We start from the raw sequence: 26,751 nt of genomic DNA, 5'->3' as shown, positions 1-26,751 counted from the left end.
GGAGGGGGTGCATAGACAAATGTAGTACCTGAAACTCCTGTTTAAAAGCTGACTAAGCTATGTGTGTGCATGATTTAAAAACAAGAAAAGGGGAGTTGCTTACACTCTTCTCAGTATCTGAGAACATTCTGAACTAGTCCTCACTGGCCTTTTTCCACACCAACCCTGCTCCAGCGATTTCATCTTTTTCCTCTAATTTTAAAATTTCTTTAAATAAGAAACAATCCTGATTTATGATTGAAGAAACACCCTGGATATGACTTGGTGCAGTACTGGTTGCACCTCCAGGTAGAAACTATAGCACTGAGAGAGGTTAACTATTCCCTTTTATCTCAGTTGGATGTTAAAGGAACGTTATTGTTAAAAAAAAAAATCTACATATATTATCAAAGCCATAGCTTCTGCCACAAATTTTTGCTTCACAACTTCTGTTCATTCTTTAGAACCAAAACACAGTGATAGGAAAGGAAGCCAGGTTCCTTTCTGACTGATAAATCAACCAAATTGTTAGCAATGTTCTGATAAAAAACCCTTATTGCTGAGAAAGCAATCAAAGAAAACCCAGATTCAGATGCCAGACTGAGCTCATAGCAGTGACAGTTCTCAAATATGATTCAAAATCCACTTGCTGACTAGCCCGAAGGAGACAAACCATCATTTTTTATAGAACTTAAAATTTTCCATTAAAATATAGCCTCTAGCATGCATGTGAAAGATACGTTTGAAATGTAAAACCAATGCAATGGTGTCTTTCCAAAATCTGCAGAAGTAGCTCCATGCTTTGCCTTTTCTAAATTTGCTTTTAGAAACAGAGTGAAATGAACAAGACTCTTGGAGCTATGAAACGCTGATCAAAATCACAGCCCTCCATACTGCAGTGAAACAAGCAGCAATCCTGTCCCTTGTGGTCTGCTGCTGTTTGAGAAATTTATGAACAGTAGCACATAAAAGCAGAATTTTGTCAGGGAGAAAAGGAAGCCCGAGGCAGAATACTTAACAGATACTTACTTCCCCATCACAGCCACCAAGAAGCTGAAAGAGTGGTAATTTTAACTTTTACTGATGACTGTTTTTAACAGGTACTGCCAGCTGCTCTGGGATGGTAGAGGGAATTTAAATACCAAGATACCCCCTCTCCTTTCTTCACTTTGTCCTACCTTCCACCAGATAGTACCCAAGCACCCCTTCTTCCACTTACATGCTCCTAGTTCTCCCCTTTCAACATTTGTTTTGAGGGCTTCCACACCCCACTGCAGGATTACTGTGCATCACTTGCTCCTATTTTTGTGTGGGTATATGGCCATCTTGTGCGTGTCCTCTATGTTTGACTTTCAGTCTCTGGATTTCACATTCTTTCCACTGGAGGAGAGCTGAATTACAGCTTTAATTGTGATCTGCAGGCGTTGGTTAGTGTTCTAACTAAGGGTACCCTGGATTCAGAGCAGATTTTGTAATGCAGAGAATACCTTATACAAAGACGGCCCATAAGTTTATAGTCTTGTGTTCAATAACTAAAAGCAGAGAAACTGATGCAGGGAGTGTTAGGAATCTCATACTGCCCATTGTTGATTTCATTATTTGCTCATGCATTTTCCTGACCTAGGCGCACACTTGTGACAACTATAAACAGAAAGTAAAAATTTAACTTTGATAATCTGGCTCATAAAACAAGAACCCAAGAATATCAATCCCATCTAGCCTAGTATTTTCCATCAGACTGACATAGAGGAGATACTAAGGGGAACAGCATTTATGCAGACTCTTTTCCCTGTATCTCTTCCCTTAAATACCTGAAGTTGTTGAGGCCTAGGAATTCCCCTTATTCCTTGTGTTCTCAAAATCTTCTCAAAGGATCTGAATTAACACTACACTGAGGTAGATGTGGGACAGTTAACACATCTTGCTACTTTTTAAGGCTATCTGGCTTATATTCATATTTTTAAATGAAATGTTTGTCATATTCTGAATTAAGAACTTTTTTAATTTTAAAATTAGAACTTAGATTTTATGGAATCTGTATCTGTCAAAAAGGCAGGATAAACATGTATCTGACATGACAATACTAGAGTATAGCACTGTTTCCTTTAGATATTGCAGCATAATGGATCCCTATTCAATCTAACACTCTACGTGAAAAAAACTAGTTTCTATTACTTTGAAGCTCAAGATACAATCCCTGCTTTTAGATTAGAATGGAATGGAGTTTACAAAATTCAGATGATGGCTTGAAAATGTCTTCAGTCATTAACCCAATTTAGATTCTCTCATCTCTAAAAATTACCAAGATGTTTACCTTAGATAGCTGGGGCAGAATCCCAAACAAAAGAGCATTAGTTCATCTTGGGCACCTATACATGAGCATAGAGGCTGCTCTGATGCACTGGAATTCCAGCCTGTCTGAGCTGACTCAGTTAATGGAGTCTGCTAGAGCATGGCAACTGCCACGCTCCAGCAGCCTTCTGTGTCTTGTGCATCAGCATCCCCATGCTTAAAAATGGCAGCAAGGATGCTTTATCTGAAGCTCATTGAATGAGCTTTAGTTCAAGCATCCCTGCTGCCATTTTTAAATATGGGGATGCTGATACACCATATGCAGTGGTGCTTTAATTAGAGTGGCTCTTGGAGCTGCTCTAATTGAAGTGGCATCTCTGTTGCTTCATGAGCGCATGTAAAAGTGCCCCCTGTGTTGCAAACGATCACCTTTATGTTTATTAAGGTCTGTTTGCTCTGGGATAAATGATTAAAAAAAAGCAGGAAGCTGGAATACTAGTGTTAAAACAGAGTGGTGGAAGAAAGGAAAGAGACAACCAGGCCACATTTAAACAAACTGTCACCAATAATGGATCAATCATCAAAACAGGTACTCATTAGTTAAACTATGATATTGGGAGGTGGGTACACTTTTATTAGTAAATGCCTTGGATGACTAATACAAGTGAAAAGCAGTCCTAGATATGTAAATATAGCAGACCCCATCTTTCAATCTGTCTGACAGATCAGATAGAGCTTGGCAGCTGCTAACCTAAAACTCCCTGCTCCCATATCTGTAAAAAAGCTTCCTGAATAGGAGTTCTCAGAAACTTACTTTTAAAGCATCTATCAACTGGACTTTCTTCGCCAATAGCAGTTGGTATTCTAGTTTTGGGTGGATTAACTTTAGTGTGTGGTTCACAGAAATTTCATTTATATCTGATAGAAGCAAAAAAAAGAAAAGAACATGTAAGAAAAATAAGATGAAATGCTTAAAACTCCAAAATAACTAAATGAAGTAGAAGAGAAAAAAAAGTCTTACCATATGATATACTGAGATTAATTTTCCTTTTGGTAGCTTCTTTGGAGAGTACATCTTTTAGAATGGATATGGTGGATATGTTGTCTGATTTGAAAAAACCTTCCCCTTTTCTGCAAAAAATAGATTCAGAGAGCAGTAAACCTGACCTTTCTCCAATTTATAGTGCTAAACAGGTTTTATCCTCTACCTCAGCATTCCCAAACCTTCTTCCAGTTATGAGCCATTTACACACTTACGCATTTTTATGTACTCTCATACAGTGGTAACCGTTCAAGTGTCTGTAATTTAGAGCAGGAGACTTAACACAACTCAGCTGGTCTGGGGAAACTGTGAGCACATAATTACCCCTTGGAAGGGAAAGACTGAAATACAGCAACTTCACCAAGACTGGAACAGGACTCAGAGCATTTAGTTCCATGAGGCTCCATTTAGAAATTTCAGGCTCCTTGAATCACAATCCCTACTCTGAAAAGAGCTGCCCCAGCTAGTAAAGTGTAACTTGATAAAGAGATCATCAAAGCAACTAAAGTTGCTCCACACACTAAATGGCAGGAGACTGCATAAAAATGATCTTATCACCTTAGGATTGGAGTGTTGTTCGTGCCATGATTGTCTAGAAAATGTATGAGAGGCAAGGATTTTTAGGGATATCTTTTATTGGGCCAACTGTATATGGAAAAACTGTTGAACAAGTGTTTGGACATCAAGTGCCCTTCCTCAGGTCTAATCAACTTCAGGCCAAGCACTGACCCAACTATACAGCTGGTCCAATTAAAGACACCACTAAAAATGGTTGCCTCTCTTATCACCCCATCCATTCAGAGCTCAGTTTTGTCACTGGCAATAGCACACTCTGTTGCCATCCCCAAGTTTAAACTTCCCATGCAACAGAGGAAGCAGTTTTCCTTACCTGTATAATCTTGAACACAAAGTAATATATAGACTTGGACAACTTTTTCTTTTAATGTACCTTTGTTCTTTAATTGACAATTTGGGCTTAACTATAACTACAAGTTCCAATATGAGTCTCATTTTAGATTAAAAAAGTGAGGAAATCAAAACACTTTTTGCATCTTTTATATAAAAACACTGTTTATTATACATTGTATATCCAAGTTGTAATCTACCTAACCAGAAAAATAACAAAATATTCCCAGCTTCTATACTGTAGGATAATTTACAGTAGTCAGGTAAAGTGTGCTAATTAATTCACTGAGAAGAGAACACTACTCTCAGTGCTGAAAGCTGATCCATCCTATGGCAGTTGCAAAAAGGAGAGGAGGTTTTATTTACAAATCTTCTCATGAAGAAAAATTTTAAGAAGATGGCCATTAAAATCATAAGGATAACAGCATATATTACTTGTTACCAGAGTGGAAAAGTGATTTTGAGAGTGATTTAGAGGATAATTTTGCTACAATTGGCCAGTTACTTTTGAAAAAAGCTAAACATGGAACTTGGGCATCTCTCAGGATTGTGTATACTATAACAAGGTTTCATGTAAAGTACATCAATGCCACCATAATTCGTCATATCAGATTATTTTAAATTATCATATTGTTAGAGGAAAGGTGTCAAACGCAGCCGGCCCAACAGGCCAGATGAGGGGCCAGTCTGCAGGCTGCACTGGCCTGCACATTCCAGATCTGAAATGTTTGTGCTCACATCCTTGAGTAGTGGAGTGGCAGCCCTAGAACTGCTGCTGCAGTAGGGCCCTGCTGCACAGCTCTGGAGCTGCTGCCACTGCTATGTGCAGCACAGCTTCTCTGGCTCTCCTGGACCTGCCGCTGTGGGCACAGCTGACCCAAGCAGGGTGCAGGGCCTGGGGCAAATCAGCCCATGTGGGGCCCCGCTCTGATCCCATGCACCCCAGATCCAAAGAAGCTGCCACCATTGGCAGTGGTGGGGTGGGGAGCAAGCGACTGGATACAAAGCCGGAGGTGGCACAGAATTGCCATGGCTGCTCCGCCCAGTTCCGCAGGACCCAGGGCAGTAACCCTGATTAGCACCCCCTCAGGGATGGCCCTGGCTCTGGGACCCACAGGCAGCACTTGTGGCTAGATGATGTGGCTCTACAGACCGGATCTGGCTCATAGGCCGTATCTTCAACACCCTGCTTTAAAGAAAACCTACTACATTTTGAAAGGTTTTCGAATTACAGTATGGCACTGACGAAGAGCCATATCAGGCAGTCCTTGTGCAAAAAAATTTTCATTGACTTTAAAGAAAGAATGTCCTGAATATGACTAAAGGAACTGAGATAGGATGGTACTCAAAATGGAAAGATCGGTAGTGAACACATTGAAAAGGGCAGGATGCGTTTCAGAATGGCTCAGATTCTTTGGTGATCCTGAATTTTGCTTCATTTCTCTCTGCCGATGCCCCACAAACATTGGGCAGGAGGGCCAAGACTACTTTGTACTACAATGCATCTTAACCTTGCATGAAAAATGCAAAATAACGCTGTCTGTATCATTATGTGCCACTACCTGCTTTGAACCCCAAAGTGAGGAAGGTGGAAGTGACATCCAGGACAAGTTCTGACAGAAAAAATCCTATATGAAGGCTGGGTTTTTGGTTGTAGCAGTGTTGGTCTAAGGACATAGGCAGGCAAGGTTCTTTGAGCAGATGTCGTATCTTTTATCTTTTATTCAGTTGGTCTAATACAAGATATCACATTTGCTCAAAGAACCTTGCCTGTATGAAGGCTGGGTTTCAAGGAAGCACCATAATGATATGTAGTTCCTCTACAACTGACCCTGGGCAATTCCCTCATCTGCAAATTTGAGGGCCTAAACCCTTTTCTTGTTTCACTGGATGGTGGACAGTAACCTCTTTTCCTCTGCTTCTGAAAAAAATAACAAAGTGAAAAATCTGTGAGCAATTCCCTAAGACAAAAAATACTACTTAGGGGACAATATGGCTTTCCATTTCCATATATATTTAATTACACACAGTGAAGTCACAATGTGACCTATTAATTACATTTTACCTGTAAGTACTTTCAAGCTGTGTATCCAAAAAGGTGTTCTGAAAATAAAAGGTGATACACTCTCCCGCTGGAGTTTTTTCAGGGACTTCAGGCAGGCAAAACACAACCCAGGAGTGAATTTCAGCAAAACTGAACTGGCCTTTTAGTGTCAGTGTGTTCATAGGTCTATGATATTATGGAAGCAGAAATAAAGTCATTAGTTTAGTATGTTAGTTAACAATATTGTCGTTGGAAAAGCTGTCCAACTGAAGATAGTTTTAATTTTCATATGGCATTTTTCTTTACCTTTTGTTTTAAACATGAGCATTATTCTGAAAGTCAGGTCTCATTCTAGCTTCCAGTAAACTAAACCATTACAGTCAGCCTACAGTAGTTCAGCACAAAGTTCTATGCGAAGCATCTGCATATGTAATTATTTGAACCTTTTTACTCCAGATGAGTTACAACTGGGAAAACAGGTAGTTTTTATTTTTAAAAACTTGAAACAAAAAATTTATTAGGCTTGTAAGTGAGGAAATAAATTGACAGTGAAGAAATCTTATGGTCAGATAGTCTAGTTCTTTAAAAATCAAAGCCATTCTTGCAGAAGTAATATGTTATAAGTCAGGCATAATGGATAGTACAGGGAGAAGTGTCCATTAGCATCTGAAGCCAGAACATGTAATTTAATTCATGGTTCCTCTAGCTTTTAAAGTAAGCAATGAACTGGCAGTGATTTAAGGTACTAAATTGTGGGTGAAGAGATTAAGTACAACTGGATACACTTGTAATTCCTGAATGGAACATAAGAAAGCAGAAATCTGGATGTTTTTGGGTTGATTGAGGTGTGGCAGAAGACTATTCAAAAACAGGAAATTAAGAGAGAAGAGATTTGCTATACAAATTTTATAATCAGATGTTAGAAAGATTGTTGCAATTTACAAAGTCAATTCTTATACAATACTTCAATTAGATTGTATTAGTTTCTCAAAAAATGACTGCTCTTTGTTTGCAAATACCTGTCATGATCAATAGAGTGAGTTCGTTGATGAAGTGAAAGTGGTTTAATCTGATATTGGCGAACTTGGCAAGTTTTTGGCTGAATTCTTGGCGTTACATATGCTTGTAGTATTCCATACTGGCCTTCAATTGATCGAATCTACATCAATAAACAAAATAAGGAGGAGACTACTTAGTAATTGATCAGAATGTAAATCCTCTGTATTTTATCAAAACTTAAAGTTCTTAAAAAATCTACGGAAAACACTGTTTTGGTTCACTAACACAGTACCCATCTTAAAAAGAGCAATTCTAAAACTTTTCCAAATGTAGATTCAATAATGTCCATCGAGGAACTGCTTAACTGGCACAGATTTTTTATGGAAGAAAATAAAATTAATTGGCTTTGATACCTGTGCCCAGGATGCAAGTGTTTGTAGAACGTTTTGTAGTTCTTTAGTGTACTATGTAGGGTTTTCTGTTGTTCTTTTACAAACTATATTCTATGTACTTTAATGACAGAAGACCCTTCTACATTTTCACTTTTGTAGCACCTCTTCACAATAAGAATAATAAGAATATTATTCCTTCCCACATGAATTTTAGAAAAGAACCAACATCACATCCTCAGCTGCAGTTAAGAAATACTTAACAGCTGACAAGTGGGTGGGCAAAGGAGGCAAAGGACAAGTGGGTGGGCAAAGAAACTTTTGTACTATCCCAACACCTGAAATCACTCTGCACCAATCCAACCTCATGATACAATCTGTTGCTTAGGATGGTCTAAATGCCTAACAGCTGCCAGCAACCCCAAAGGGACTCACCAAGAAAAAAGAATGTCCTATCCACAGCGCTATACATGGGTGAGGAAGCCAGATAAGCAAATAAACACTGTTTTGCGTGGGTAGAGCACTAGATTGAGACTCAGGAAAACCTGAATTCAAGGGCTCCTGTAGATGTGCAGGGAGCCAGTTCTGTCATGCTAGAAATTCAGCACATTAGAGCAGACTTAATTAACTGAGTCTGCTGGAGCATGGAAATGACGGTACTCCAGCAGCCTCCCACGTCACATGCATCAGAGACCCTGCACTGCAAAAGGGCAACGGGGCACTTTGAACTGAAGCTTATAGAATGAGCTCATTCTATGAGCTTCGTTCAAAGCACCCTGCCGCCATTTTTCAGCACAGGGGGATGCTGATACATGTGATGTTCAGGCGCTTTTAATTAGCACAGCTCGCTAATTAAAGCGTTCCGTCTACACCTCCTGGAGCATGTGTAAAAATGCCCCTGATTTATTTTATTCCTCATCTCAGTATTCCATCTGCAAAATAAGTATATTGAAAGGACAGACTCCCAGTAACTTGAGTGGATTTTGCATCAGGTCTCAAGCCCTTAATTCATTGCTTGTTAGGTGCTTAGATTTTAATGAGAATTACAAAAAGAAAAGCTCCTTTACAGAGAAGATCCTCTAGTGCTCATCTTTAGGGTACTTTTGTATCCATGGAATGGCATAAAACTATTCTAATAAGAACGAGTTCTGACACATGGCATTTATTTAAAAAAAATCTCAAAGAACTAACAAAAACACAATCTTGAGAAAAGAGAAGGACTGTCAAATATTTATGCTGGGATATCTGTTGAAAGTAGATGGCACTTGAAGTGATAATCAGCATCTCTCACAGCATTTTACAAAGGTGGTCAGAAATATTACCCCCAATTAAAGATAAGGACACTGAAACACAAGGAAGTTAAATGACTTGCCCAAAGTCATCAAGCAGGACAACAACAGAGCTAGCAAGAGAAATCAGGTCTCTTACTAAGGCCCTATTACACTGTCCACAAGGCCATTTGTTGAACCCTCCTTAAAAAAAAGTTAAAATCTGTGCTCTATATGCTTAAATTTTAAAAGAAATGAAAGAAACTGTCTTCTTGCTGAAAAAACACAAGCAGAAAAAAAAAACTTATCAACTTAGAAGTCTGCTGTGTTGAGAAACTGATTGGAAAAAAAACCCTAGAGAAAGAGTCCCCAAGACACCCACATATTTCCCCCATGGCAATTACAGAGCTTTGCACATTTGTATATATACAGTTTAATATTTAAAAAAATTAGACATTCCTTTGATCTAAAGACTGTGCAAGCATATCGTTTAAGATGAAGTTTCCTTCCCTTCTGAAACACCAGTAGTCTATTTCTCCAGTTCACCTGCCCACTTAGTCACACTACTCACAATTCTGCTCCTTAGCGCTTCCCCATCCTTGTCTGAAGTTCCACATTAAGTAAAATTCCAATTCTAGACTCACCAGAGATTATTTCATCTCTTCCTCTCTTTTCAAAGGGACAGGCTGCTGCAGGAAAGATATAAAGCTTTCTCCTTTTCCCACTCCTCCTCTACCCATTTTCCAAGTGGACACATGTACACACACATAAAGGAGGTGGTATGCAAGTGATTAAAGGTTCCTTAGTAAACAAGCAGTAGCCACACTGGGTTCATCATGCACTTAAGCTCCCTTAAACAGAGCACAATATACCAACTGATATTTTCTTGGTAAAACATATTTTTAAAACAGGGTTACCATACATCTGGGTTTTCCTGGACATGGCCTCTTTTTGGATCCTCTGATCTCCGTTTGGGCAGTTTTTTGAAATCTGAACCAATGTCCAGGATTTTGCTTCACTCTGCTGGTGGGAACGGGGGAAGGCAATTGGAGGCAGGGGCACCACGTGCTTCTGTGCACACGCACACACCCACGCACATGGCCAGCATGTACCTGGTAGGTGGGTGAAAGCAGTCCTGGCAGCTGCATCCAAGTAAGCATATGGGGGAGGGGTTAGAGTGCCAGGGCTTGGGGAATGTCTGGGTGTGGGGAAATGTGAAGGGGATGGGTGTGTGACGGGGGATGGTTGTCTGCTGGCACTGGGGAATGATTTCTAGGTGTGATGGCTTCAGCACTGGAAGGGGTACCTGGGAGATGCTGCCAGGGAGGAAGAGGTGGGCGAAGGCATAGCCAGGCTACCTGGCATGGTGCAGGAGCCCCAGCCTGGGGCATGGGGTGCTAGAGACATCCCCTCCTCCTCCCTCTAGCCTGTGCCAGAGCCAGACTCGCTGTGCTGCCACCCACAGGAGCCAGAGCTGCCACAGCATTTCAGCATGATTGAGACGGGGGCAGCTGGAGGCCCCCTCCAAGAAGGCTGGGGGGAACAAGGGGGTTGTGGGCTAGCAGTGAGAGGCACCAGCTTGGCCTGGGGTCATGGGAGACTGTGAGCAGGGAGTGAGGGGCACCAGCAGGGCCAGGGGTCTGTGGATCAGGAGTGAGGGGCAGCAACAGGGGCAGCGGGCTGCGGGTTGGGAGTGAGGTGTCCCCACGACAAGTGTCCTCTTTTTTGGAACTGGAAATATGGTAACCCTACAAAAGCTTACCTTAAGCTCCAGTCTAGTGGTATTTGCTTGACATCGGTAAGTTGCAAGGAGAAAGTTGCTGTTTGGCTATGAACAATTCACAAAATAAATAATTTAGAATCAGATTTGTGAAAATGTTTCATAAAAATGTTTTCAAAATATAAGCAAACATACTGCATTTACTTAAATCTACAATTTTCCAGGTATGGAATCTAATTATTGGAAGGTTGTTTTAAATTTGTCCCCTCCACTGCTACAGCAGAAGAAGCAGTGTCTGTAGCAGTCAGGCAGCCCCCTTGCCCTCTGCCCCACCACTGCAGCCTTCCTGCCCCCCTGCCACCTGCACCCCTCCACCCTCCAGCTCCTTACAATCTCTTCTCTCCTCACAATCTCTTACCCTTTCCCCTCACTCCTTACAGTCTCTGCCTCTTTCTCCCCCTCCTTCTTACTGTCAGATGCTGGTTGGACTCTGTTCCCTCCTAGCTTATGGATCACAGCACGTGGAAGTACAGCCCTTGCTATGCCACAAAGCAGCAGCAATGCTGCTGACTGGCTGGGCAGGGGACAGAGTTTTCATGTACTATGTGCCTGGAAGGGAATCCAGCCCAAGCCAGAGCTGAGCTGCACCTGACAGTAAAGGGGGAGAAAGGAGTACAGCGGGGGCAGAAACTGAAAAAGGCAAGTGGAGAGGGGGGCAGGACTCTGCTAGGGGTCTCACCCTGGTCCTGAACCAGGCTCAAGGTGGGAGTCAGAGCTGCAGCAGTCATGTGCCCCCTTCCCTGCTTTGTACATGAATATAAGATGAGGGTTTTTTCCTCCCGTGCTGACTGGGGGCAGGGACAAACACCTCACCATAGATTTGAGTAAATACAGTAGTAACAGTTTTTGCTATCTAACCAAAACTATCCCATAAAAGGTAAAACATAATGGATGGAATTTTGACTCCACTGGAGATGCCGATAATTCCTATTAACTTCAAAGGCTCCAAAACTCCACTATGTATTAAAAACCAGCTCTCTCAATAAAGCTCAATCTCTGCATTAAGGCTGAAAACTATATTCTGCAGAATTAAAAAAAAGAAAAGAAAAAAAATAGTTGCCTGTTAGACCCCCTGGCAGATGTTACAATTAAATTGTTATTACCCTGTTAATCATGCCATAAATAGTAACCCTTCCACACCTTCAAGGAGTTAATAGGGAGCAAAACAGGAAACCAACCAGCCACAAAAGTATTTCACAAAAGACATATAACATTTTTGTGGCTGGTTTGCACCTTAAACTGACTGTGTGGCAGGAAAATCACAGCTGGTTCAAGACTCTGGTGTAGTCCTGGTCTTGAGTCCACACTGGTCTTGAGCTGGCCCCAGTGCAGTCCTAGGACTGAGACTGACAATCAGCTGGTTGTTGGTCCCAGCCCTGGGACAACACCAAAGTCTGGCATTGCCTCCAGTGCTGGGACTGGCAATTAGCTGATACAACTGTCAGTCCCAGCCCCATTTGGAACATCTGATGTAGTCCCAGGGCTGGCTGACTGTCAATCCCAGATCTGGAATTGCACTCAAGTCTTGAACTGGCCCAAATGAAATCCTAGGGTTGGGACCAACAATTGTCTGCCCCAGTCCTGTGGCCATGTGGGAACCTGGAATCAGCTTTAGTATGCTCCTAGGAGAAGGAATGAATATTTGAGAAGGAAACTAAGGCCACTGGCACACATTCATTTAATGGCAAGATGGGATTTGATCCCCAGTTCTAACAATCATGTGTCCTGCCATGCATGTGTAGCATGGCAGAACACATTATTTTGGGATCAAATTTTGGCATCCCATTATTTTGGGATAAGGCATCAAATCCCAATGGTGTCATTACTACTTGCTAGTGCAAGGGAAGTCCAGACTCCTGGGTTTCCCATGAACCAGCACACTGAAAGTGGCCTGCAGCCCAGAACCCAAGCCATCCCAGATTGGAACTGACAAATAGATGATTGTTGGTCCCAGTCCTGGGACCACATGGAAGTATCGAATGATAAGCTAAAATTATGCTAACTGCGCAAGGAAAAAAAAGTCAAAATATGCTGTAGGCTAAAAGAGACATTAGCTAAAGTAATGATCACACAGAATGATTAAGAAGCTCAAAACAAGCATTAATTTATGTAAGCTTAAAGACAAACCTTTGATGTGCCAAATTTGTTACTCACAAACCTTAAATTTTTAATAGACAGCTATGGACAACCCCCCCACCCCTCTTTAAAAGATCTTTACAATGCTAACTTAGTTTCTGGAATGATGTTACATTAAATATAACTGTAAAAATAATGTATGGAGTCCAACATGTAATCTCTAAAACACAAAAGACTTTCATGTCGGTACAATATTTTAAAACCTACTTTATGTGAAACTATATTGCTCTTTGGGTAATACGTTTTCATAAATAAATTATTGTATATGGAATGCTTACTATTTTTATGCCTCTAGCAACAGTGAATTATCTTAACTTGCTCCCTCCCAATTTTATTTCAGTTCTTTCAGCCAACAAATAAGTATTCTAACTCCAAGCATTTTAAACTATGTATTTTTAATACATAGTGGGCATATCTACACATGCATTTACACTGGCTTACATTTACTGCACAGTAAGCGGGCATAGGCCAGCGTCTACATGTGCAGGTGTTAAAGTGCATTAATGCTGTGTGTGGACTGACTTGGGACTAACTTTAGACTTACACCAACTTGAGCATAAATTTGATATCTGCATCATGCAGGTATCAAATTTACACCCAATTAGTTACTGTGCAGTAACACACATGTAGACGCCATACAGCTCAGTAACACTGTGTGTGTGGACTGACTTGGGACTAATGTTAGACTAAAGAGTAGATGTGCCCAGTTGATAGTAGCTTTCATCAAGCAGTCTCTGTAGAAGTAACTGATTTCTTTAACTTACTCTTCCACTTACCTCAGAATCACAGCCACTAAAACTAACAACAGCGGAATTTTTATCCACATCCAGTAGGTCTATTGGGACATCACTCTGTGCAGAACATTAAGGGAAGGGCAAATAAAAAGCATAGTTTAACATATTTATCTTGCTTAATTGTACATAATTATGTTAGTGAAGAATGGGCAATAATATTGTTTGATAAACTTAATTCAAGAAAAGTAAAAGATCAAATACATTTTTAGCATATTTGTTACATTTTAAGACTAGGATAATTTGGATATCTTTAGCTCTAAGTCTGCCATGAACATCCCAAACTAGTCTTTCAACTGGTTTACACTAGAACAAAACTCCAATGTAATGTCCATCTCGTCAGTCTGCAACAAGACAGACATTACATTGGTTTCACCAATACAGGCTCTATCTGAGGAAGTACTGAAAGATCCTGTATATCAATCGATCGTTAAAAAAATAGATGTGTCCACCAAGAACCAATAGGAATGTGGGTTTTTTTTTTTTTTTACCTGGACAGCTCGCCTAAATTTCAGTTCTTCCTGGCTACCTTTTTATAAGACTTTTTCCCTGGATGTGCCCCAAAGCTAGTTATCTCAGCATCAACTTCTCTTCTGGCTACCAAAGACAACATTCAATTCAGCTGACATGATAAAAGGAATAATTAATTTTAAATGCTTATCTGTAACCACTAAATCAAGTGTCATCATTTATTAACTACTAAATCAAATCAAGTGTCATCATTCTTCAAAAATTACATATACTGAAGATTTATTGTACTGCAACATTCCACAGCTACATGGGCGCTACAGACTGCTATCACTTTACAACTCTATGTGAAGACCACGTTTTGTTGTGTTGTGTTTTGTTTGTTTTGTTAACTATTTTTTGCTTTTGCAACTCTTGAAATAAAAAAAACTCTGGAACAAATCCATATGTCCCATACCAGCCTACTGGCAACTGTTTAATACCTGAATCTTACTTGAATTCAAAATAATAGCTTTCCACTTGCTTAAAAAAAAATCTTGAATTTTAGCTGTTCTATTAAAGCATGTGGAAAGTTATATACCAATATTTTTTTTCAATATTTTTTCCAATAAGTACAAATTGAAGTTTTGCTTTATAACAACAAGATATCTATAAACCTGTATTATCAGCACTAAAGCCTTTAACATAAAAAGTCCTTAAAAACTGAACTTGGGGCATATAAAAAGTAGACCCTGATAAAAATCTTCTAGCATCAAAAAACATTAGTGTTCTTACTGAGGTTTAAAAGTTGTATTAAGATGTAAAAACATTTGATAAATAGACTCTCACCTGTATCAAAACATTATCAATAGCTGTCTGCACTTCTAAGATAAGGCTGTAGCTGGCATCATCCTTATTTAAGGTAAACTTGTCATTCACACTAAATGCAGGTACTGCTGAAACAGCAGTACTGGACCGGGAAGACTGCTGGTATTTTTCACGTTCTTGCAGTACCTTTATCTGTAAATGTTCCAACTCACTCCTGGGAAACAAAAACTGTCAGATGTAAGCATAAATGTTTTGAGGCAACTTTAAATACAAAATTCCTCTAGAAACTGGTTCTATTTTCCTGCAACCTTCATCTTTGTTATCTTTTCTCCTTATTAACAAAGTTTTATCTTTTTTAGGTAGTTCCCAGCTCTCCTCCATTAGACTTCAGTTTAATAGAAAAATAGGGCTGGAAGGGATCTCAGTAGATCATCTAGTTCAACTCCCTTTACAGGTCAGAATTATCCCTCTAAAACAAATGTTTGTCTATTCTGCAGTTAAAAAAAGCTTCAAAAACACAGATTTCACAAGTGATCAGTTATAGTGCTTAACTCATTTCATTGTTACAAAGATCTTTTGAATATCTAACCAAAATCTTCCCTGTTTCAATTTAAGCCCATTATGTCTTGTCCTGTCCCCTATGGGCACAAACTGCCATTGATCAGTATCCTTTCTGTAAGTTATATGATGCAATATTTTTTTCATAATCTAATCTAGTAATGAAATATGAAAATATATGTTAGAAATCTGTCTTGCCAAAGTACAGTGATTTCTGGAGGAAGTAGGAAGACATTTTCCACCAAACATATAATGCATTCCTGACATGAAATATCAGTGAAAACATAGACTGTAACTTCTCCATACCTCTGCAAGGAGGTAGTAGAATTAGAAAGGTACAGAGAAGGGCAACCAAAATGATTGGGGTATGAAGCAGCTGCCATACCAAGAGACTAAAAAGGCTAGGACTCTTCATTTTGGAAAGGAGAAGGCTGAAGAGGGATATGATAGAATGTAAAACTCATTACCACAGGAGATTGCAGAGACAGACAGTATAGCCAGGATCAAAAGAGGACTAGATAAATTCATGGAGGATCATGAATTTATGAAGATTAATGGTCCTACAGACCAGGGTGGATCAGGATGCATACACATCAGACCATGTCCCTGAGCTGGCTCCAGAGCAACTCCACAAGCTGGTACAAAACTGTACCAGCAGATCTAGCACACAGGGCCATGTTAGCCAGTCTGCAGGGCTGCCTATAGATTCCAAAATTTGGCAGCAGGGGGAGCAGCAATTAACACTGCCCCCAGTCTCAATCCACCAAATTTCTGGACCCATAGGCCAGATGACCTGGGTCTCTTGGACAGGGTTGAGCACTACTGCTCTAGATATACCCTGTTCACATGCTCTCTCTCTAAAGCATCTATTTTGCTGCTGTCGGAGACAGAATATCAAGGCAGATGGACCACTGGTCTGACCCAGTACGGCACTTATTGATTGATCAGATAGATGATCTTCTGTTCTTTCTATATGTACATCACAAAATATGTAAAATAAAGCCTGCATTACTGGAAAAAAGAAGACAACAAAAGAACATCCTCTGAAAATAAAAATAGAAGGGGACATCTCTAAGGAGTTTCTCACTGGTTTTTCCACCTCTTTAAAGTGGATCAAATTACTGATACAAGAAATCTGAAGGAAGACGCTGAGGTATTTTTCATGGGGGCCTTTACTTTTAGGAAGAGATTTATGAAAAGAAGAAAATAAAACTACTTTAATTACTCCTCAGAAAGGACAATGATGCAGAAGGTGGAGGATCAAAGAAAATCCAAGATGGTTTGAAAGGCAATATGGTCCAGAGGTTAGAGCACTAGACTATGAATCAGAACATGTAACTTCTAATTCCTGGTTGGAACACAAACTTCCCGTATAACCATGGAAAAGAGACAGGCACATTAACTCGATTTGCTTTTATCTATTTCTGTTGTAAAACACTCATCAAGGAGGACACGCTGTCTCTAGGTGTTTCCATACTCCAAGTATGGTGGGGCCCCAATCTTACTTTAGGTCAGTAGATAGTACCACAGTACTTATTTCATGCACAGTACCCTCATGTAATGTATCCTGGAGCATATCAACATTTGAACTGTTTAAAAGGACATTAAAAAACAACTAAACATTCCTGAGCCCCAATCAGATTCATGTTAAAAGTGTAAGTTCAGCGAATGCGATGAAACCCACATTGCTTACCAGTGAACACTACACCAATAACGGACAAATTCCATTCCCCTTTGTGTGCCTAAATGGCAGTTTTCTAGCCACATACCTCACCATTTTTGGTCCTGTCTCTGCCGTGTGGAAAAGATGCATAGAATATGTTCAATCAGTTACATTTATACATACTGGTCAGTGTATCTGAATGTGAGTCTGGAAAAAAGGATGAGGATCTTCACATGCCTTAGTCGCAAACAGATTAAGGGCACCTGCCCAGAAAGTAGGAGACCTGGATTCTAGGGACGCCCTTGCACAAAGGGAGTTTGAACCTGTGTGTTTCTAACTTCCCAGCACAATGGTCTAATCACCACACAACAGACTAAGCATTATCCTCACCTCTTTCCAGGGCTCCTTTTGAATCTGGGCCACTGCCCCTTGTGTTCACTAGGGAATTGGATAAAACAGATTGATAATAGTGAAGTAAAGAAGGTTCTTCCTTACTGGGAGCAAAGATCCATGCTAGAAGCCAGGGCCTGCTCCTTACCACTGTGGCAGATACATCATTGAGCCACCCATCCTCTAGCTCAGGGGTAGGAAACATTTTTTGGCTGGAGTGCCAAAAAACACCATAACGCCTACCTCGGAAGGTGCCGGAGTGCTGGCATGGCAGAAAAACAAAATGAGGGCAAGGGGTACATGGCACGATGCCCTGCTTGTGCCCCTTGCCCCCCACCCAAAGCCCTTGGCCCCCAGCCCTGCTGCCCCTTGCCCCCCACCCAAAGCCCCTGCCCCCAGCCCTACTGCCCCTTGCCCTGGCTTTGGGTAGCTGCTGGAGCCTGGGCTGCTCCGAGCAGGGCTTGCAGCATCCCAGCTGCCTGCTGGGAGCAGCCCAGGACCCTGGCTGGCAGCAGCTCCCCAGAGCCAGGGCTAGCTGCAGCTGGGAGGCTCCAAACAGCTGTGCTGGGCTCCGGCACTAGCTCCGCACCGGCGTGAGCAGGCACGCCTCGGTATGGGGCAGGGTCTGAGGCAGCACAGCCTTGCTGCCACTGCCCAGAGCCTGGGCTGGCTATAAACAGCTGTTCTAGGCTCATCACCTCCATGCTGGGAGTGTGCGAGAGACCAGGGCTGCGCTGCCTTAGGCCCCACATCCACCGCCCACTGAGGTGTGGGTGCACGTGCCGGTATGGAGCTGGTGCCGGAGCCTGGTGCAGTTGTTTGGAGCCTTCCGGCTGCAGCTGGCCCTGGCTCTGGGGAGCTGCTACCAGCTGGGATCCTGGGCTGCTTCCAGCAAGCTGCTGGGATGTTGCAAGTCCTGCTTGGAGCAGCCTGGGCTCCGTTGCTGGCAGCAGTTTCCCAGAGCCGGGGCTGGCTGCAGCGTGCCAAGCAAAATGGCCTCGCGTGCCAGGGGTTTCCAACCCCTGCTGTAGCTTGTTTTCTTCTTCTGGGCCTCACATTTCCCTCTGCTGCCCAGTGGCCAGCTTCAAAAGGAGTGCTGGAGAAAGGACTGAATAATGCCTGACCTGTGGCAGTTAAAGCACTGTGCCTGGCAAGGAGGGCGTAGTGCCCAAGTACTATGCATCCTAAGCAATCCTCTAGCCACTCTGTTTTTAGGGCTAAAAATAAAGTAAGAGGATACTCCCACTCTGGCATTTAATATTGGTTAGTCATGAGTTTCTGGCCAACTATGTTACTGTGACTTGGGTGGACTTATACGTTCTGAATGGGCACATGTAAGTAGCTGTACAGCTGCCCCACCACTGCGCAGCCAACTTAGCAGGTACATGCTACATGTGCATATTCACTTGACAGGGGAAACAGAACTGCTACCTATGTGCAAGTGTCAAACATGCCACTTCCCTGGTTAGAAAGCTGCCAGTTGGGCAAATAATGGGAAACAAAACCCACCCCTAAGCTTAGATTTGCCGCAGGACCCATGAACTTTAAGATCCAACAGTGGAAATACCCTTCTTTGGAATCAAGACTCTCTCAGCATGTCTACACCAGAAGTTTACTGCAGAGTTGACTAATTAGCTCCACATAAATGTTGCATGTCTACGTATGCACCCATTTGGTTGGAGTAAGCTAATTAACTCCACAGGAGAATAATACAGTCATTTAATTGCTTTGCATTATTTGCGCATGTAGATGCACCCTTTGGGTATTAGTGGAGTAATACCTCTAGAGAAATTTCAAATGCCAATCAAATGGATGCTACAGGTGAAATCTCAGAGCTCAGCACTGTGAACAATTCAGCCTTCCACTCTCTTCTCCACTGACTGAGGTGAAGGGGGTTTTATTGGGATTTTGTCAGGTGATCTCATGCGTGACTCAATGCAGATGTTCAATTTAGCCAACCCAAACGCAAGGGACCTATAGGATCCAAAGAAGTCAACTGTACTGTGGTCTGGTTGGGTCCAATGGCAAGATCCTTGAGAATCCTTTCTACACTACACAGACTCTTGAAGCTGCTGAAACAACTAGATACCTTCCCTGCTCCCTTGAAGAATTTAGCTCCCCTGCCTTAGAATGCCACTGTAATAATCCTTTATGAAGTATCTTTCATAAGAACAACCCCTTCCAGGGTAGAACTTTGCAAGAGGCAAAGAAATGATCACATTGATCAGAGCGGGAAAGAATAAGATAACTGACTCAAGCCAGAATGGCTTCTTGCAGAACAGGTCTAAAGGAAAGCCTGTGCTTCTGGTTCCTTTTTGGAGAAAGATTTATAGGTATCAAAGTCTTTAGCTGAGTGTACCTCCATCAGGGATGAAAGCATTTGTTCACATCTGAAGCAAAGAATGCATTAGGGAAAAGAGGAATACATTTAAAAAAAAAATCAAGGTTTTAAAATGGATCTGATATCTTGAATAAGCCCCCAGGGGGGCCAAAAAATAAAAATTTTTTGAAAAAAAATCCAACTGAACTTCCATGCTTCAACAATTTTAGGAGAGGCTTACAATTCTTCCCACTCATAGATTGATGAACTCAAGTGAGGTAGGACATAATCCAACACTGCTCTCAATACTTTGGAGATATGTGGTTAAGCCACAGTCCCTAAAATAGCAAATCAAGGAAAAGAGAGAGAGACTCACTACAAAAGACGACTGACAGAGGTATAAGAGAAATTGACACACTTGCACACAACAGGTGCATCCAGATGAGGATGCATGTGTGGCACTGCGGACCCATCTGTGGTACCACAAACTGCATGCTCCACACATGCATGCTTTCACCATGCTGCTAATTTGTAGCATGACAGGGTTTTTTTACACCAGAAAATCCCGGTGTCAAAAAAGTCCATACCAGAAAAAAGCGAGGCAGCACGTGGCAGCAGTGTGTGCTGCCTAAAACTGGATGCCACGTAAGGAAACTGGAAGCCTCCACGATGTCAGGTAAGGCTACTGGGGTTAGCCCAGGTGCTGGCTCCAGTCTCCCCTACCTCATCCAAAGCATTTTTCTCTGTGCTAGCCCCACGTGCAGGTGTATTTGCCAGCGCAAAAAGCAGTGGCATTTATGCCACTTTTAAATATGCTGTGTATTTATGCCACTTCTTTCCCTGCGGCAACTGCTCACTCCTGCTTGTGGGGACATGGCCAACATATCTATAATTTCATACTTTTTGTACTTTTGATAATTTCAGATGTTGCACTAAATATAATTTGAAAGCTGATTTCCAGAGGATGATTTCCCCTAGTTAATGTATATTAGTTTATCCTGGATCTCTTTTACTATTTTCCTTTTAATTATATTACCTTAAGGATGAAATCTTGTTCTGCATTTCTTGACTTATCTTTAGCTCTTCACCAGATCCACCTTCCCTATGGACAGGCTCTGTAGTCAGTCCTGTTACCCATCCTGAACAATAAACATACAAAGATATTATGTTAGAAGTCATGACTGAACCACATAGCCATAGCGCTACAGAACAGTCCACTACACAGGTCACTGGATACAGTAAAGACCTTGGTTTTACTCCTGTTTCTGCTGAACATACAGGTATGTATTTTCATGGCAAGCCATCTCCCACTGTGTAAACAGGACCTTCGTTATACAGCACTTTGAGAGCCCCAACTGAAGAGGGATACAAACACATTTATCAGCAGCTAACATTTTTCTTCTGATAAAAGTACCTATACCACCATGGATAGGCTGGCTTTAGTGACCATAATGCAGTAAAGGTGATGTATGATACATATACTCTGCCCTTATACTCTGAAATGCATTTTGGGTTCAATTTTTATCTTAAGTCAGCAGTGTTTTGCTGATAGGTGAAGACAGGTCCCACAGTCCTTCAATCATGCAAAGCCTGAAATGAATACACAAGAGGCACACTTATATTTTGTGTGTCTGCATAGATCTGCCATTGAGTCAACATTAAATGGCAGGTTTTTGACTATTAGGTTTAAAAGTAAGGTTTCAGGGCTATTTTTTAGCCTCTACAGTAACTTAGAAAGCAGCCTTTTAATGTCTGGAACCCTAGTAACCAGAACACAGACCACTTTTGCTATCATTTCTCAGTCATAAACCAAGCAGTGCTACCAGGAGCCAGCTGACATCAAAGGAGATGTTTTCATTGAGAGAAATCTTGTGTACTTAGAAAAATTTGTTTTAGTGAGCTCTAGAACACTAAGAAGCAAAAAGAACAAAAAAAATAAGTGCCAGAGATCTAGCAAGATTCATCACTACTGAGAGAGAGACTCTATTTAGAGTGACAAGAAAACAAAAGAAAGGAATATAACAATCATCAATATTTATAATATCAATGTAACTGAATTTTAATCAATTTCACCAAGTATAAAACTTTTCATGCTTGGCACAGTCATCACTGGGGTATACATCTGCCTAAAGCATACAATAAGCAGCTGCTTTGTTACCCTTCAAAAAAATGTACTCAAAAAATCATATGGTTTCAATGAACTTTAAATGTATTGAAAAAAAATTCCAATGCTTAAGTATTTTAAAAGATATATTTGTACCAGAAAGTCCTTTTTGTAACCAGGATAGATAATTAAAAAAAAAAGTTGTCTCTATTAACACAGCATACTTAAAACACTATAATGTTCTAAAACTCTGTAAGCATTTAGTAGATGTCTTACCAGAATATGTGGATGCTAATATTTCATCATACCCATCTTTCCCTACACAGCCACCCTGGACTGATGTGATACTTTCAGACAATGCCTACAAATAAATCACACAAACACTCTATAAATATGGTACTTTAGAAGGAGCTTACATGCTTGTTTTCAATTTGCACTGCTGGAGGGCTATTTGGATTCACAGCAATTCACAGATACAGAAATAATGACCCATCCCACTGTTCCCCCCCACAGCACTGTCACCATTGCTTCTCCCACCATCCAGCCACCACACAGGCAAAGCTTTCTTTCCCTGCCCCACCACTAAAATGACACCGAAGCTCCCCATTCACCACAACTCCATTGGTTGGATATAATGGCTGTGGCCAAGTTGTGGCCTGTGTGCCATAGGTTGCTGACTCCTTACTGTAATTTGGAAAAGGTATTGGTAACTGTTTTTTTCCCAAACAATCTAATTCATCAAACAGTAATTAGCAGAATGTGTTGGAAGGCAGAAGCTGTAATTATTAATTAAATCAACCATTTTAATAATTAGAACAAATATGGCTATATCCAAGTAGCACTCAATGCAAGGGTTCATTAGTTTAATTAGCCAGGAACTTCATGGATTTTCCATACTTGAGTTATTTTTTTTAACTAGAATTAGCAACTAAACTTCTTAAACTATAACAAGGGAAAAAAATTTCAAAAATATACTTTTAGCAGTTCAATCAATTTTGAAAGAGAATGGACAGTTATGCTTTCTGGTTCTGTTATAATAGTTTACTACTGTTTTCAACCACACAGAAACGCATCACATTTTAAAATATAAAGCGAAAGCCTTTTGCAGTAACTTTAGATTTTGTAAAACCTTCACCTTATTTGTTACTGCTACTTTAAGCACATCTAAAATTAAAATGAAGCACAGATTTAACAAAGCGCATAAGAACATAATTATCCCATGTAGACCAAATGGATATTTACTCATTTTCAAAGACTGAAAGATAATGTGAAAGCAGTATATGGTGCAAATATGCATCAACTGTGTACAACTAATTTATAGTCATAAATAAAAAGAAGAAAATAAACTATAAATTATTTCTTTGATAATTTAAAGCAAAGGATGTATTTTACATTGTAAGAAAAGGACAATGTCCTGAAATGAACTTACATGATCATAACGAAGGACAGGATCATTTGTACTGTCAAAAGTATATACTTCTAAAATACCATCATCTCGGCCGATAAGTAATTCTTTAACTCCGTCTCCTACAATGTCAAAGCTATCTATACACAAGATACCTAAGACAACAGAAAATAGGACATCCTCTGAAGATCAAACAGGTAACTATTCATTTTTTATCAGTTTTATTTCAATTAATGATTTGGGACCTTAGGAGTGGGGAGCAAAAAAAATATCGGTCCATGGGGGGGAAACCCACACACCTGGCGCTTTAATGGCTTAGCTTACATTGACATAATTCTTGGTTAGCCAAGGTTAGTTAAGGTTTTACTAATGCCATTTCTGGCTTTTAAAAAAGGTGACATGCTTTTTCCTTTGTTTATAAGAAATTGCAATGTAATGAGCACATAAAGATAGTGCAGACAAGAGAAGAATAAAAAAGGCATTTAATATAAAATTACTAAAAAGAACCAACACAAATCCTGACATTCAGGTCTCTTTGAAGCATCTCAGATGTTGCTAGCTACAGTCCCTAGTAAGATGTGAAAAAACGAAGCTACAGTACAAAGTTATATAAAGATACATTTTAAGAGACAAAGTGTAAAATTAGGTTGCAATGAGGTGACTAGATGAGATCAAGATTCTGTTTTTTGTCTTTCCTTATTCCAAAGGTACAACTGCTGGAGAGTTCTGTAAGAATTCTAAGCCTAAAAGGAAATAAACATACTATAAAGCAGATTTTCTGGCCATTTAAAAAACAGCAGCATACAGTTTCAAAAAGAGCTTTGTTCAGTTCTCAGATTGAAATTATAGACAATGTAAAAATCAATAACAAATATCAATATTACAGAGACAGCAATAATCTCTGCTTCAAGAAGAATTCACATCACTGCTCCTTCTGAGAAATATGATTTATGTTAGCATTAATAAGTAGAGCCACTATTATTACAGATAAACATTTTATATATATAACATGTTTATTCATGAAAATCACCGAACAATATTTAATAACAACAGAAATACATTAAAGAACTGAAAATAACCTGTACCAGGTAACCAAGAGAAGAAAAGGAAGACAATAACTAAGCTGCTTTAGAAGCAGCTCAAGAGCAAGAAACTGAAACTCACTCATGTTACCCTAATATACCAGCAAAGTTTATATTTCTTCAAAATGTCTATAAGCATAACGAGATTTACTGATTATTTCATAAGCCTTAGTTATAGTGAAATGCCAAATATGTGAAGAGATTACTGTGACACACCTCCTCTCTTCTTGTCATTCCTGATTTCCCATTTATGAACTGGAGATGAATGAGAAAACTGAATAAGACCAAGTTTGCCATCAGATGTTCCAAACAAAACTTCTTCTCCAGAATCACCTAAGAACACAAATTAAAACTTTGAACCAGTACATTATGTTTATCAGGTATTGAACAAACCGCCCAGAACAGTTTTAAGCACTTTCAAATATTTGCTTTAATGTTTTCCCTCAGAACTCTGCATTTTGTGAATCTGAATATTTTGTAAAGGTATCAAACTTCAAAGTAAAACAAAAAATACCCCTGGTAATCAGAACAGGACTCTTAGAAAACAGGTTCAGAACTACTGCTGTTTCTATGATTTGTTCAAGCCTGATGTTCTTCTGTACATACCTCACTGACCAAACTTCAGTAGTCATTTGTATAAAAAGAGCGAGACAGGAACATACAATGCAATTAAAGTTTAAGTAGAGCTTTCAGATTCTGAAAGGACTATCAAAAGAAATCCCCTCCATCTTTAAAATAAGCTATGTCTATATCAAAGGATAAAAAAACCAAACCAAACCAAACCAAATAAATACATTAGAATCACTACTTCATCTCACTGGATCAGAATGCAAAATTCTGCTTCTGTTGAAAGGGGATTTAAAATGGAAACTATTGCTTTCCCTCCCATTCACAATGCTGCTTTCAAATGGTCCAACTAGAAAAAAAGCTACATGTACCACACACTTGACTATGAGGTTGAATGTATGGCCTTAATTTATTTTTGACCTACAGTGCTCAATTCAATCGGAAGCATCAGCAAAAGTACTGAGTTAGACATTTTTTAAATTTACAAAATTTAAACTAGTTTTGATCCTCCCTCCATATTCCCAGCTTAACAGAAGCCCTTCTCAACCCTCTGATCCACCAAATGATAGCTAATGAAACAGCATTTTGTTGAACTATTATGGCATCCGTTCATCAGTGAGTGATGGTTGATATTGCAGCTATTCTACTGACTGGTGGTGCATTTTCTCCTGTTAGACTTGAGGGTCCTGCCACAGTGGTCAAAGGTATACGTAGTGCTAGGGGCTCATGTACTGACAGGCTGTTTCCTTCGGTCACATTTTGGTTGTAATTCAAGTGACCATTTCTCGTCATGAAGTTGGACTACATGATTGAGAAGGGAGTGCCACTTTGTCCTGTCTCCTACTAAGGCCTCCCAAAGATTTGGGTTGATTCCAAAAACCTTCATGTCCTGCTTGCAGATGTCTTTGAAGAACAATTTCAGGCTTTACTAAAATACAGTGTTTCAAAAAACAAATGTAGTGTGGCAGAAAACAAACAAAAAATGCTTCAAGAAATGAATTCCAAGACCACCCAAAAACATGAGGCCCTGATTCTCATTTGCGTAGTAAAATCTCTTCATATTTCATTAATAAAGAGGCCTTAGAGTGAGTGTAAATGAAATTTCCATTCACTTTACGATCCGCTTTAACATTGCCAGACTGGTATAAAGCGGCTATGGTATAACTGAGCACCAGAATTAGAGAAAGAAAGATGTGGAAGAAACTAACAACCCTCTGGCTCCATATTTCTATAGGTGTCACCAAAGAATGCATATGAGACTGCTATATACTTCTGGATACAACATCCAACTTTAAATCTTCTTACTATTGCCTAAAGTGGAAAAATGCTGTATCCCAATACCTCTAGCAATAATTAATGCTTGAAAAAGCATTATGAAAAATGTCTGTATGAAAAAGAAAGCTTGTACATAACGGAACTCTAACAAAGGATTTCTAATTTGCCTTTACCTGAAGTTCTTTGACCATAACTTTACTTCATAGTTTCATAGTTTCTAGGGTCAGAAGGGACCTGAGCAGATCATCTAGTCTGACCCCCTGCCATGGCAGGAGAGTACTGGGGTCAAACGACCCCAGCAAGGTGTTCATCTAACCTCCCCTTAAAAACCCCCAGGGTAGGAGCCTGCACCATTTCTCTTGGAAGTTGGTTCCAGACCCTAGCAGCCCTGACCGTGAAGTAGCGCCTCCTGATATCTAACCTAAACCTACCCTCTGCCAGCTCGTGACTGTTATTCTTGGTCACTCCTGGTGGTGCTCGGGGGAA

At 40.3% G+C, this 26,751-nt stretch overlaps 1 protein-coding gene across 4 annotated transcripts in view; it reads right to left on the bottom strand.

The window, feature by feature from the left end:
• Nucleotides 1-26,751, bottom strand: part of BBS7 (Bardet-Biedl syndrome 7) — a 57,805-nt gene that overhangs the window by 22,224 nt on the left and 8,830 nt on the right. For 2 of the 4 annotated variants that reach the window (XM_019522070.1, XM_019522069.1), the window contains exons 7-17: nucleotides 24,640-24,756; nucleotides 23,366-23,496; nucleotides 22,213-22,297; nucleotides 20,869-20,971; nucleotides 14,923-15,115; nucleotides 13,612-13,686; nucleotides 10,682-10,747; nucleotides 7,283-7,422; nucleotides 6,285-6,449; nucleotides 3,293-3,402; nucleotides 3,086-3,189 (exon numbers count right to left, since the gene is read on the bottom strand). In XM_019522070.1, coding sequence (XP_019377615.1) covers nucleotides 3,086-3,189; nucleotides 3,293-3,402; nucleotides 6,285-6,449; nucleotides 7,283-7,422; nucleotides 10,682-10,747; nucleotides 13,612-13,686; nucleotides 14,923-15,115; nucleotides 20,869-20,971; nucleotides 22,213-22,297; nucleotides 23,366-23,496; nucleotides 24,640-24,756 — 1,289 coding nt within the window. Of the gene's footprint in view, nucleotides 1-3,085; nucleotides 3,190-3,292; nucleotides 3,403-5,181; nucleotides 6,141-6,284; nucleotides 6,450-7,282; nucleotides 7,423-10,681; nucleotides 10,748-13,611; nucleotides 13,687-14,922; nucleotides 15,116-20,868; nucleotides 20,972-22,212; nucleotides 22,298-23,365; nucleotides 23,497-24,639; nucleotides 24,757-26,751 lie in introns of those variants that run through there. The other 2 variants (XM_019522071.1, XM_019522073.1) reach the window with 2 other exon arrangements.

Source organism: Gavialis gangeticus, unplaced genomic scaffold, assembly GCF_001723915.1.
Source record: "Gavialis gangeticus isolate Ggan-Ray unplaced genomic scaffold, GavGan_comp1, whole genome shotgun sequence".
Classification (NCBI taxonomy): domain Eukaryota; kingdom Metazoa; phylum Chordata; order Crocodylia; family Gavialidae; genus Gavialis; species Gavialis gangeticus.
Note: the sequence above shows the minus strand (reverse complement) of the source record. Positions and strands in the feature narration are given on the sequence as shown.